The sequence below is a fragment of the Dipodomys ordii genome, unplaced genomic scaffold (assembly GCF_000151885.1).
Source record: "Dipodomys ordii isolate 6190 unplaced genomic scaffold, Dord_2.0 Scaffold79, whole genome shotgun sequence".
Classification (NCBI taxonomy): Eukaryota; Metazoa; Chordata; class Mammalia; order Rodentia; family Heteromyidae; genus Dipodomys; species Dipodomys ordii.
The window spans coordinates 7,020,041-7,032,339 of NW_012267295.1; the positions used below are offsets into that span (position 1 = coordinate 7,020,041).

The 12,299-nt window shown below is 50.3% G+C and overlaps 1 protein-coding gene across 2 annotated transcripts in view; it reads left to right on the forward strand.

Annotated features, from left to right (window-relative positions):
- The first annotated feature begins 2,184 nt into the window (after positions 1 to 2,184).
- Syn3 (synapsin III) overlaps positions 2,185 to 12,299 on the forward strand; it is a 375,944-nt gene continuing 365,829 nt past the window's right edge. Inside the window, exon 1 of one of the 2 annotated variants that reach the window (XM_013024869.1) lies at positions 2,185 to 2,513. In XM_013024869.1, coding sequence (XP_012880323.1) covers positions 2,203 to 2,513 — 311 coding nt within the window. In that variant the 5' untranslated portion in view covers positions 2,185 to 2,202. The remainder of the gene's footprint in view (positions 2,514 to 12,299) is intronic. The other variant, XM_013024868.1, reaches the window with a different exon arrangement.

The window sequence follows — 12,299 nt, forward strand, 5'->3', positions numbered from 1 at the left end:
CAAAGCTCACCACCGTCTCAAACATCCTGCATACACAGGCACATTCCCGTGGTGAATTGCTCAGTGAAAACCATCCTAGCATACCATGTGTGCCTTCACAGAAAAGAGAATTAAACTGAGGAGAATCAGGGAATCTCTGAGCCGGAATGACTCGGAGTAGCAAGTGAAGCCAGCGCTAACGTGAAGGTGTAAAGGAAGGAAGCCTTTGTGTCTATGAGATACTGGAGTGGAGACAGCTACTTTCCCCACCGGGCTGGTCAGTGGCTCATCTTTCCTTTAAGCATCTGATGCTAGTCTGCGACGACTCTCATTCTTGCCGGGAGCCTACACATGGCTGCAAATCCTGTGGTCCTAGGCTCTGTGTTTGATTGCTGTCTCCTGGCACTTTATCCAAGTCTGAGATGTCTTTCAGCCTTTTCCTTTGTTGGTTTTAGTCATCCAAGCGTGCCAGGTTGCATGTTGTGGTGGGGTTTTTTGTTTGTTGTTATTGTTGTGTTGTTTTGTTTTCCCTATCTGATCTGACCACATCTGCCCTCTAGTGGCCAATGTGGGGGCAGCATGCGTTGCCTATCTAGCTGGCTGCCGGGGTCTGTTTCTGGGTGACTTTCTGTCCTTCTTGTCCTCTGGCCTTCCTCACCAGAGTCCCTCCCATTAGCATTATGTCTCAAGATCTGATTAAACTTGGCATGGAAGGGATGTCCAGTGTCCTGGTACCCAAGAGGAAAATACGTGGGAAATTACAGAATCCAACTCCTTTCACACCTGCAACCCAAAGGACTGCAACAGCCTTCTAATTTATGTCTGGCTACTTCCAGATGCAGTCCTCTCTCATGCAGGGGCATATGTTTGAACACACCCAAGGGTGCCAGGCACTGGTGGCTTAGGCTTATTATAATCATAACTGTTCAGGTGATTGAGATCTGAGGATCACAGTTTGAAGCCAGGTCATGCAGGAAAGTCCATGAGAGTCTTAGTTTCCAGTGAAAAGTGAGACATGGAGATATTACTTAAGTGGTAGATAGTACCAGCCTTTAGGGAAAAAGCCAACTGAGAGCACGAAGCCCTGAGTTCAAGCCCCACAACTAGCATAAAACAAACAAACAAAAAGATATTCCACACTATCTTGAGTGTTAAGATCTGAATTAGAGGACTCCCTTTGATCTTATTTATTCTTGTTTTCTGTCGATCATGGGGCTTGAACTCTGGGCATGGGCACTGTCCCTCTGCTCTTCAGCTCAAGGCTAGCACTCTACCACTTGAGCCACAGCACCACTTCTGGTTTTCTGGTGGTTTATTGGAGATAAGAGTCTCACAGTCTTTCCTGCCTGGGCTTGTATTGGACCTCGATCCTCAGATCTCAGCTTCCTGAATAGCTAGGATTACAGGCATGAGCCATCGGCACCCAGCTGATCTTACTTATTTTAAAGCCACAGCAATATATGTGCTATAAAAACAGAAAATGTATCAATAAACTATAAAAATCATAGAAAATTCTGAACGTATAAATAAATGAAAAAAAGGGATGGTGGTTAAGGGTTTAGGGATATGATTACATACCCACAAGGTAATCACTGCTAATATGTTGATTTATTTCCAAGTTTGGTTGTTTCAGCTTTTACATGAATGCCATTACCCCACACCCCACAATTTTGTGTCATGATGTTTTTTGTTGTCACAACACATTTTTTTTTCCTGTTGCTAAGTGCTCCTTTAGGCCATAGGTTCACTGATCGACTACACTATCCTATGGCTTAATGTTCACTACTTTTAAAATAGCATTTGGCTGCTATGCAAATGGACTGTGATCAACATATTTGTGCACCTGTGGCCTTTTCCCGTAATTCAGATTCTTTTCCCAAGGACGGAATTCCAGCAAATGGAAATTGTAGGTTATAAGATATGTTTCTAAGGCTGATTGCCAACTTTTTTTCCAAAGGGATGTCCTAATTTATATTGCCACCAGCAGCGGATGGGGTGGAGGGAAGGGAAATGCTTTAGCTATTTGCTCTTAAAGGGGAAGAGGTCATTTCCACTAATGGACTTCTTGGCTGGTTTCCAGCAGGTAAGCAAATTCCACTACGGCTGACGAAATTCCTGATGCTGCTCTGGTCCAAGGCCTATCACTCCCTTTAACCAGCAACTGTCTTGGGAAGTTCAACCATACACATCTGAGGAAGGAGCCATCCCCACTGAACCGCAGCCATGAATTTCCTCAGGCGGCGTCTCTCCGACAGCAGCTTCGTGGCCAACCTGCCCAATGGCTACATGACCGACCTGCAGCGCCCAGAGAGCTCCACCAGCTCCCCCGCCTCCCCGGCCATGGAGAGGAGGCACCCCCAGCCCCTGGCAGCCTCCTTCTCCTCCCCGGGGTCCAGCCTCTTCAGCTCCTTCTCCAGTGCCATGAAGCAAACGTCACAGGGCCCTGTGGGGCTGGCAGAGCCCCCCACACCCTCCACACCCATGGTCCAAAGACCCAGGGTCCTGTTGGTGATTGATGACGCTCACACAGACTGGTAAGCCGGGATGGACGCATGCCACTCCCAGGGCAGAGTTGAGACGAGGCTTGTCTCTTCTCTTCGGGGAAACGGGAGAGCTTGTGTGCTTTCAGAAACTGGCCACAGAGAAGGAAGTTAAGTTTTACTAAGCTGACAGTCACCCGTTGTACCCCATTCTCCACGAGCGTAACCTTGCCAGCTCAAAGGCCAGTAGCTCTGCAAAACAGAAAATGTATTTGAAGTCCTGTGGGCAGCAAAACCCAGCCAGAAAGAAAGTTGAAATTGGACACTGGTGGCTCACGCCTGTAATCCTAGTTACTCAGGAGGCTGAAATCTGAGGATCATGGTTTGAAGCCATCCTAGGTAGGAAAGTCTATAAGACTTATTTCCAAGTAATCTACCAATTAAGTGGTAGAGTGCTAGCCTTGAGTGAAAAATCTGAGGGACAGTGTAAGGCCATGAGTTCAAGCCCATGACCAACAAGAAAGAAGGAAAGAGAGAGAGAAGGAAAGAAAAGGAAGAAAGAAAGGAAGGGAGGAAGGGAGAGAGGGAATGAAGGGGGGAGAAAGAAAAAGGGAGAGATGGAGGGAGGGAAGGAGAAAAGGAAATGAAAGTTGAACCCGGGCTATGATAGTCTGATTGTGCCATCCCATACACCTGCTCAAGTGATGGGTTGCGAGTGTGTCAGTGTGTTTGATGTGGATGCTAGCAGACTGATGCTGGTGGCTCATGCCTCTAATTCTAGATACTCATGAGGCTAAGATCTGGGGATTGTGGTTCAAAGCCAGCCTGTAAGACCAATCTTTAAGATTCGTATCTCTAATCAAGCGGCAAAAAGCTGGAAGTGGAGGTGTGGCTCAAGTGGTAGAGCATTAGTCTTGGTTAATAAAAGCAAAGCAAGAGTGTTCAAGCCCCAGTACCAACACACACACACACACACACATGCATGCATGTGCACGCACACACACACACAACCAAATCCAAACATGGCAGGTACAAATAATCCATGTTACCTTTCAAAAGGGGTGGGGGGAACTGTGGGACACTAGTGGCTCACACCTGTAATCCTAGCTACTCAGGAGGCTGAGATCTGAGGATCACAGTTTGAAGCCAGCCTGGGCAGGAAAGTCCCTGAGACTCTTATCTCCAGTTAACCCCTCAAAAACCAGAAATGGTGCTGTGGCTCAAAGTGATAGAATGGTAGCCTTGAGCAAAAGAGCTCAGGGACAGCGCCTAAGTCCTGAGTTCAAGCCCCACGACTATGACAAACTTCAGTCTGACATACAGTGGGTAATGTTGCCCCATAAACCACTTTTGGTCTCAGCCTTCCCCTAACTCCTCCCACAATGAGGTAGAGAGACATGAACACAGGCTCGCTGGGAAGTCCTCATCCCAAATCCTCTGGGTCGGCTCCTTGAGTGTGGACTGCTCTCTCGGAGGCTCCACAGCCTGTCCAAGACACCCAAGGCGGGCGTAAGTGACATGCTCTCCAGCCTCTGGGACAGCATTTCCAGATGGCACGTTCTACAGGCAAAGGCCGGCCACGTGCCGAGCTCTTTGCAACAGCCATTCGACTGGTGATCGGTACACAGTGCAGCCCGTGCGCTCAGGTTTGCCGCTCTCCTGCGGCAGCTGAAGATAGAATCCACAGTCTAAAATGTCAGCCCCCATGCAGGGGCCCGGCCGCACTGCACCCAGGGCAGAGGAGGGCGTGGATGGAAGCAGAGGATTCTGAGCGTAGGCCCGTGCCCAGCCCTTGGGGCTGCAGGCCACGCATGTATGCATCTCTAGAAGGCTGATGCTATGTAGTGCCTGCACAGATGAGCACTTCTAGATCCTCTGGTGTTCACTCACGTCCATCTGTCAAAGTTAACTCTGTGAATACAACTGAGTTAGGTCAGGGATTGAACTTACGCTCAATGGAGTAGCTGATTGTTGATCATGCATTCTCCGTATAGAGTTCACATTAAGTGTATGTTCAGGAGACTTGGACACCAGGCTCCCTTTTCTAAGCAATCGCTGTGACTTCACCTGTCACTGCTGTCCTGTGATTGCTGTGGGGTGCTCCACGGTGCTTGTCGTGAAGCTTGGTTCTAGTATGTTAGGTGTTCATATAAAGCTCAAGCCTCAGGATCGGTGCTTAGGGCTTAGTGTCTGCAAAGGTGTTGGTTCTGGATATTGGATTCCCTTCCCTGGATAGTTCTGCTGTCCAGTACCTAAATGACCACATGGCCCTTCTATTTATCTTCAACCTGACATCTGGCTTTGCCTTGGGACAGCTCTGTGCTGCCTGCATTCTTTCTGGCTCAGCTATTTGTCTGGAAAGATGCTTCCTGTGTGTGGAGGGGGGAGAGAAAGGGTGAATACATAGTGGGGGGCAAGGGGGTTTGCAGTGGTTGAGAATAAGCCATTAGCTCAGATGTCACCTTCAAATCCCATCTCTACCCGCAGAGCAGGGCTATGACTTCTGTGAAGTTCAGTACCTACCTCAGAGTTCACTTGTGCAAGTAGTGTTACTACCTATGTTAATACCGAAGTGCTTACTGTGTGCGACTAAGTGCTACTCTGCAGGCATCAGGGGCTGTTTAAGTGTGTGGGGGTATCTTTGCAGACAGTTCAGACCCTTTCTATGTGACATTAGTCATTCATCTCGACAGAGATCCCTTGCTGAACATGTTTATCCGATATCTTCATGCCCAGTCCTGGGCAGACTGGATGGTTTATCCCATAGTGCTAGGGTTCTCGTTGGTCATCCTAGCCTGCTAGCTTCCAGGTGGATGATACTGGATCTTCTTTCTCTCTGCATCTGCCCACATGGCATGTGGCACAGGGGCAGTGGATGAAGTTGGAACGCATCTGTGGCCCCAGCCAAAGTGACACTCACATGTTAACCTTGATGTCCAGTTTCTTCAATCCACAAGGAGGGTCGGAGTGTACATTTTAGGCTGATAGGGACCTGATGTTGACCAGAAGACTCTCGATGCATCTGGGTCACGTAGCATGCACCTGATACGTTAACTAGCTCTTGAGAACAGAAACCTTTGGTTTAAGATATTCTTCTTGCTCCTTCCATGGGTAAAAAGGGAGGAAAGAGACTGAGACTTATAAACTCACCCGGGAGTTGCATCTCCATTCATTGGGTGTTTGTGATGGAGACTTTCTTCCACACACCTGTCAGCCTCCGATACAGAAATCCATGCTAGAGTCTTCATGAACATGAGCTGGCTAACCTCTCTGGCTTTTAGTACATTTCCAATGTTCTCCAAAGTGAAGCTGGCTTCCTTGGAATTTCTATCTTGTCGAGTGTGGTAGTACACACCTGTAATCTTTAAGGGAGGGAGGCTTAAAGCAGGAGGATTAAGAGTTTGAGAGTCTGAACTGGATAGTTAGATCTTGTCTCACAAGGAAAAAGGGAAATGGAAAGGGGAAGGAGGAGGGGGAGGAGAAGGAGAAAAAGAAAAACATGCTCCTTTCTGCCTGCAGAATTCCCCGAACAGGCCTAACCTGCGTGACCAAAAGTGGCCAGCAGGTGGCAGGCCAGCCTCATGGTCCCTGGGATCAGCCTTGGCAGAGCTGGACAACCTCATGTCAGCCGGTCCACACTGTGCGAACTGCCTCCCTCCGGATAGGAGGAAGTTGGTAGAGAGGGAGGAAACCAGCTGGGCTGGCACTGTCCCTTCTTACCTGGCTTTCTCCTATGGGATGATAATGAAGGGAGGCCATCCGTGGTCTGCTCTGAGAGTGATGGACACTCCTCCCTCGCCCCCCCCACTCCTACTCTGGGATAGCGTGACCCCCTCTTCCTCCATCCTCAGCCCCAAACACTGCTAGTTCCCCCCACCCACTGCCGCCGCTGGTCCTGAAGTTGCCTCTGCACCCATTGGGGGCTGGGAATGGATACTGTCTACCGTAGACCCGTCAGCTTCCCATACAAGTCCATAGACGTCATCATGAACTTGGGCCTGGCCCCCAGTCCTGCAGCTTTGGGGCTTCCTAGTGGGCAGGGAGAGAGTTTCGGGAGTTCACCCCCAGCAGGCACATTCTCCAAACTGAATCTCGTGGGGGTCCCCAAAGGATCCTCTGACACCCGGCCAGTGTCCTCCTCGCCGGGAAACTGAGGCTTCCACTGCCACCTCCGCTGAGCGTGTTGGGAGGCTGCCCAGCACCTGTCCCCAAGGCTTTCTCAGAGGTGACACTGGCCAGGGCAGGGGTGTTTGGGGGGCTTGGGGGTGCTCCAACAAGGCCCTGGCTAGTGGTACACCAGCTCCGATGATGGGACCCGGAGGCCCGAGGCCTCTGAGCTCTGTGGCCTCCAGCCTCCAGTTTCCAGAGTTCACCTCCTGATCACCTTCCGTGGTAGCCGCCTCTCGTCCCCACCCCCAGGTATTACCGCTACCCAGAATCCCTTTCCCTATCTTGTTCACCTGGCCTATTCCTGTGTACCCTGCAAAGCTGTTTGGATGTCGCTTCCTCTGTGAAGCGTTCGGGGATGCACACAGCGCTCCTCTCCGCTTGAACACACTGTGGCATTCTGGTGTGTATCACCCCACGTTTATTATAATTCCCCCTGGCAGGAACAAGGGCTGCCTTTGACTAGTCTTTGTATCCCTGGTGCTCAACATACAGAACACACTTCACCAGCACAGGCCTCTGCCTCTACCCCAGACAAATCAGAAGAAGGTTTAGGCATCCTGCGGGCCTGTAACTGCCTTACCTGAAGGGTCAGCACAAAAGAAGGAGTTCTGTTTCTGTGAAATCTTGATTCTTTACCAAGATGCTCGAGATACTGTAACCTGAATATTTGAGTTTTTTTTTAATTTTAAGAAGAGGAAGGATAATTTTGCTATTGGCTATAGCATATACCAGAACCCCAGATTTGATTTTCAAAGTCAAAGCTTTTCACTTGAGCTGGGCGCCAGTGGCTCACGCCTGTAATCTTAGCTACTCAGGAGGCGGAGATCTGAGGATCATGGTTTGAAGACAGCCCAGGCGGGAAAGTCCATGAGACCCTTATCTCTCCAATTGACTACCAAAAAAACACTGGAAATGGTGCTGTGGCTCAAAGTGATAGAGCACCAGCCTCCAGTGAAAGAGCTCAGGGACAGTGCCCACGCCCTAAATTCAAGCCCAGGACCCACAAAACCAAAAACAAACCTTTAACTGGATTTGTATTTTTATTTCCACTTGTGTTTTAGAAAAAGGACCATACCAGGCGGGCTGGGCACTTGCCTGCTGGCTGCCTCTCCTAGCAGGTCTCTGGAGCCTGGCTGGGTTGGGGAGCAGAGGCTCTGGGGACAGGTAGAGCAGCTCGGCCTTTGCCCCAAGCCCCATTCCAGTGGCTCTCTTCTCCTTTCACGTGACTGTGCCCTGGTTCCCAGGGTGCCTGCTCCACCCAGATCATTTGTCACCTTCCCTTCAGTTCCTCCCTTCCCTATGACTTCTGGTTTTCTTTTGTTGGCGGGAGAGAAATGAAAGATGGCACCCATAGTTTGACCCTGGCCTCCGCCAGTCTGAAGGCTGTCAGAGGTCACCGGCTCAAGGAAGTGCAGCTAGTGATGCCCACAGATAAACACCTGTGCCCGTGTGCTCCCGGGCACCCCAAACACAGTTATGGTGGAGGATGGTCATGGCTCCTCCATCCCTAGCAACCCACCCAGTCCTCCCCAGCACCTCTGCAGCCCCGTGCCTCGATCGGGGTGGATAATAGGTGGCTGTGATTTGGGAGGTAGCGCATTGCTGGTGATGACAAGCCTGGCTGTGTGACCCCAAAACCCAGCAAGGAGCTGGTGTGCCAGTCCCATTTGTCACCGCAGGGGCATCTACACGGCAGGAGCCGGCAGACACTGTAACTTGAGCCACAAACCACTTCTGGTTTTCTGAGTGGTTTATTAGAGATAAGAGTCTCACAGACTTTCCTGCCTCAGCTGGCTTTGAACAGTGATCCTCAGATCTCAGCCTCCTGAGTAGCTAGGATGACAGGCATGAGCCGCCATGCCTGGCTACCATTTTATTGTTTTTAAATGATCTTTGGGTGGTTGTACAAAGGGGTTTCAAGCCATCATATCGGCTTCTGAGTTTAAGCACTAAAGTGTCTCAGGCAAAGCTTTTTCTTTCGGTTCCTTCCCCTGCTCTGATATGAAGGAATGTGATCGCGGAGCAGGTCAGAATGTTCCCCGAGAGACCTAAACAGGCAAGGAAGATAGAATGTAAAGCTTGAAGAGTGGACAGGCAGCAGAGCGAAGTTAAAGTCCCAGCTCTGCCACACCTCATCACTGTGGTCTTGACTAAATTGCTTTATTGTTCTGTGCCGCAGTTTCCTTGTGTGTTATTTCTGGGGATCCCCTACTTTCTCCCATGCTGGAAACTCAAAGACTCTGTGATTTTATTTATTTAGTTAGTTCGTTGTGGGGCTTGCACTCACGTCCTGGGTACTGTCCTGAGCCTCTTTGTGCTCAAGGCTAGCACTCCATCACTTCAACCATAGCGCCACTTCTGGTTTTTGAGTGGCTTGATGGAGATAAGAGTCTCACAGGGACTTTTCTGCCCTGGCTGGCTTTGAACCGTGATCCTCAGATCTCAGCCTCCTGAGTAGCTAGGATGACAGGCAGGAGCCACTGGCACCCGGCTTCTAGTCTTCTCTTTAAAGGCCAAACTGCTTCAAGCTGTTTTGACCAGAGTCACGAAGATCCTATGCCACCTTAGAACCTGACTGAGGCCTGGTAGAACCTTTGGCTTCCATCCTCTCCATCTGTAGGTGGGGTTAGGGTCAGGGAAAGTGATAGATATTAACTCAGAGCAGAGGCTTAAGGGTGTCCCATGGCCCATGCTGGGCATTGGTGGCTCGTACCTGTAATTCTAGCTACTCAGGAGACTGAGATCTGTAGATTGTGGCTCAAAGCCAGCCTGAGCAGAATAGTCTAAGAGACTATTTTAACCAGCAAAAAAAGCTAGACTGGAGATATGGCTCAAGTGGCAGAGTTTCAGTCATGGGCCAAAAGCTGAACAAGAGTATAAGACCCCCAGTAATAGCACATGCACACGGACACACACAGAAAGACAGACAGACAGACAGACACACATACATACACACTCACTACAGGACACCAGTTAATACTTAATGAATGAGTATAAGTAAATCCCATGCGATACTGGAGATTACTTGCTGCCCAACTGAAATTTGAATTTAACAGGATGTCCTGTATTTTAGCTTTTGGAGAATGGTAATGAGAGAGACTCTGCAAACAGCACCCAAATAGTCTGGCCCTTATGCTGCCTTGCTTGCTGGCTGGGGAGCCAAACTGAGTCCCAGGATTGACTCACACCGCCGCAGCTTTCCCTCCCTGTGAAGCAGGAGGAGCATCTCTCCCCAGCAGGGAGGGGCCAAGGCTCAGTGGCCAATCATGAGCTAGACTGCCAGGTACCCTGAGCTCTGGTCCCTGCTCTCTCTCTCTCTCTTTCTCAGTTCTGTGACCTTGGGCAAGTCCAACTGCCTGGGAACCTGGCCGGCCTCAGCCGTACAGCAGGTCCAGCAAAGATGGTTCGTAAAGGGTCATTGTGCACATTAAAGACAATGGCACGGGTGGCATTGCTCTGTGGCTTAGCCTGACATAATAGGCCCTGAAATGGTAACTGTTATTAACAATTAATTGCAGTTCCTAATTGCTGGTGACTATAATGGTGCTGGAAGCCAGGGGGCTTCGAAGGGAAGCCGCCTCTTGGCAGACCTCTGCGCTGACTTGCTGGAGCTCTGCGGGGGGAGGGGGACCCAGATCCTGGCAAGCTGGCAGACGCTGGCTGAGATGCCACCGGGGTTCTAAGTCTATCCCTTGCCCCTGCAGTCAGGGGAGAGGCTTAGAGAGGAGACACACAGCTCTCTGTTGAGACACTTGGCTCTGGGGAACCAACTCCTCACCCCTCTCCCCGCTCCTAAGACTCTCCTCCTGCTTGGGTGGGGAAACTGTTAGGGGGGTGTGGGGGAGGGCCTCATGAAAGAAGACGGTCACCTTCCTATTTGATTCCTCCCTTGACCCAGACATGCCACCCAGCTCTACCTGAAGTGGCTTTTGGACCTCTGGACACTGTCCCGGCCGCTCCTGCCCCTCCCTCCAGAGTGCCCAGTGCCTGGGGGTGGGGGAGGGGCTGGCCATTCCCCAGCGTCCTGCCCGGTTGCCTGGAGACCGCGCCGTTTTCCCAGGCCCCAGGCCCCTTTTATGAGGGAGACAATGTGCGCACACAGTGAGGGCCTTGTGTGGCACCCAAGCCCCGAGCCCTTTGACTTGAGGAATTTTTCAAGTGCTGACCCCTCTTCGTGAGGTTTTCGCGCCGTCCAATCCAAGGGCGCAGTGCCCTGTTGCTTCCTACCCAGATCCCTGGGGGTGGCGCAGAGAGCTAGAGAAGGGGAAACAGAGAAGGGTTGTGACCCTCGCTCGGCTAGAATCTTGGGGGAGAGCTTCACCCTCCAAACTGGAAGGAGAGTATGGAGAGGATTCTGGTGGATGCTGCTTCGTCCTGAATTCGTCTCTCCTCAATGTCCTTCTAAAGACCTTGGCTGAGCTCTGGGATCTTGGGGATAGGGGGCATGTGTCCTTCTCTGGGCCTGGGTTTTTTTTTTTCCACGTTACGTACAAATGAGGGTGGAGGGAGATTGTGGTCTCCAAAAAGGTAGTTTCCATCAGAAGGACATTCCGAGTGTCAGGTACCACCCTCTACCTGCCGTGTTGGATAGTTTTCTTTGTCAGGAAAAGAAACAAGACTTTGGTTAACTTAGGCAAAATTGGGATTTATTGGTAATATGTGGGGAAGCTCCCAGAAGCTAAGAGACATGTGATGACTGGAGTTCCAGAAAGATTAGGCCCCAGGGCCCCTCTGAAAGGTATCTGGAGCCTGGCGCCGGTGGCTCACGCCTGTAATCCTAGCTATTCAGGAGGCTGAGATCTGAGGATCACTGTTCGAAGCCAGCCTGGCCAGAAAAGTCCCCATGAAACTCTTATCTCCAATTAATCACTTTAAAACAGAAAGTGGCACTGTGGCTCCAGTGGTAGAGTGCTCGACTTGAGCAAAAGAGACAGCACCCAGGCTGTGAATTCAAACACCACACCAAATTTTTTTTAAAAGGTATCTGGGAGCAGGAATTCATGCACATGTCTACACACTATCTTTGTTTCTCTGTTCTGGAAAACAAATTCTTGGAGGAAAGGGAGAAGCCTAGTGGGGTCCACTTCTTGTTCTTGGGTTACTGAGACACAGTCCCACCAAGACTGAAATGCACATACAACGGAAGAGTTACTCTCCAAAGAAAGGAAGGATACAAGATAGGCTAAGCACAATGTTAAAATCAGAATATACGAAGTGGAGTCAGGAAACTGCTTTTTTTCTTTGTTGAGCCACAGCTCCACTTCCAGGTTTGTTTGTTTGTTTGTTTTGGAAGTTGATTGGAGATAAAAGTCTCATGGACTGTCCAGCCCAGGCTGGCTTTGAACCATGCTCCTCAGATCTCAGCTTCCTGAGTCGCTGGGATTATAGAGGTGAGCCATTGGTACCTAGCCTGAACCGGCTTTAGCAAACAAACAAAGTGATGAAGAACCCAGTTTGAAGCCACTCATCTAGAGGACTTGTTTCACGTGGCTTCCCACCGGTGGAACTGAGACCAGACAGGAAAGAAAGATGGCAGCACAATTGAGCTCCAGCAGCTGAGATCAACTGGCCAAGATCACATGGTGGGGGAATGGGGACCCCATCACTTGCAGGGGTTCAAGCCCAGCTTGAACAGCTACTCATCTGGGAGGCATAAGATGGAAGGAGCTC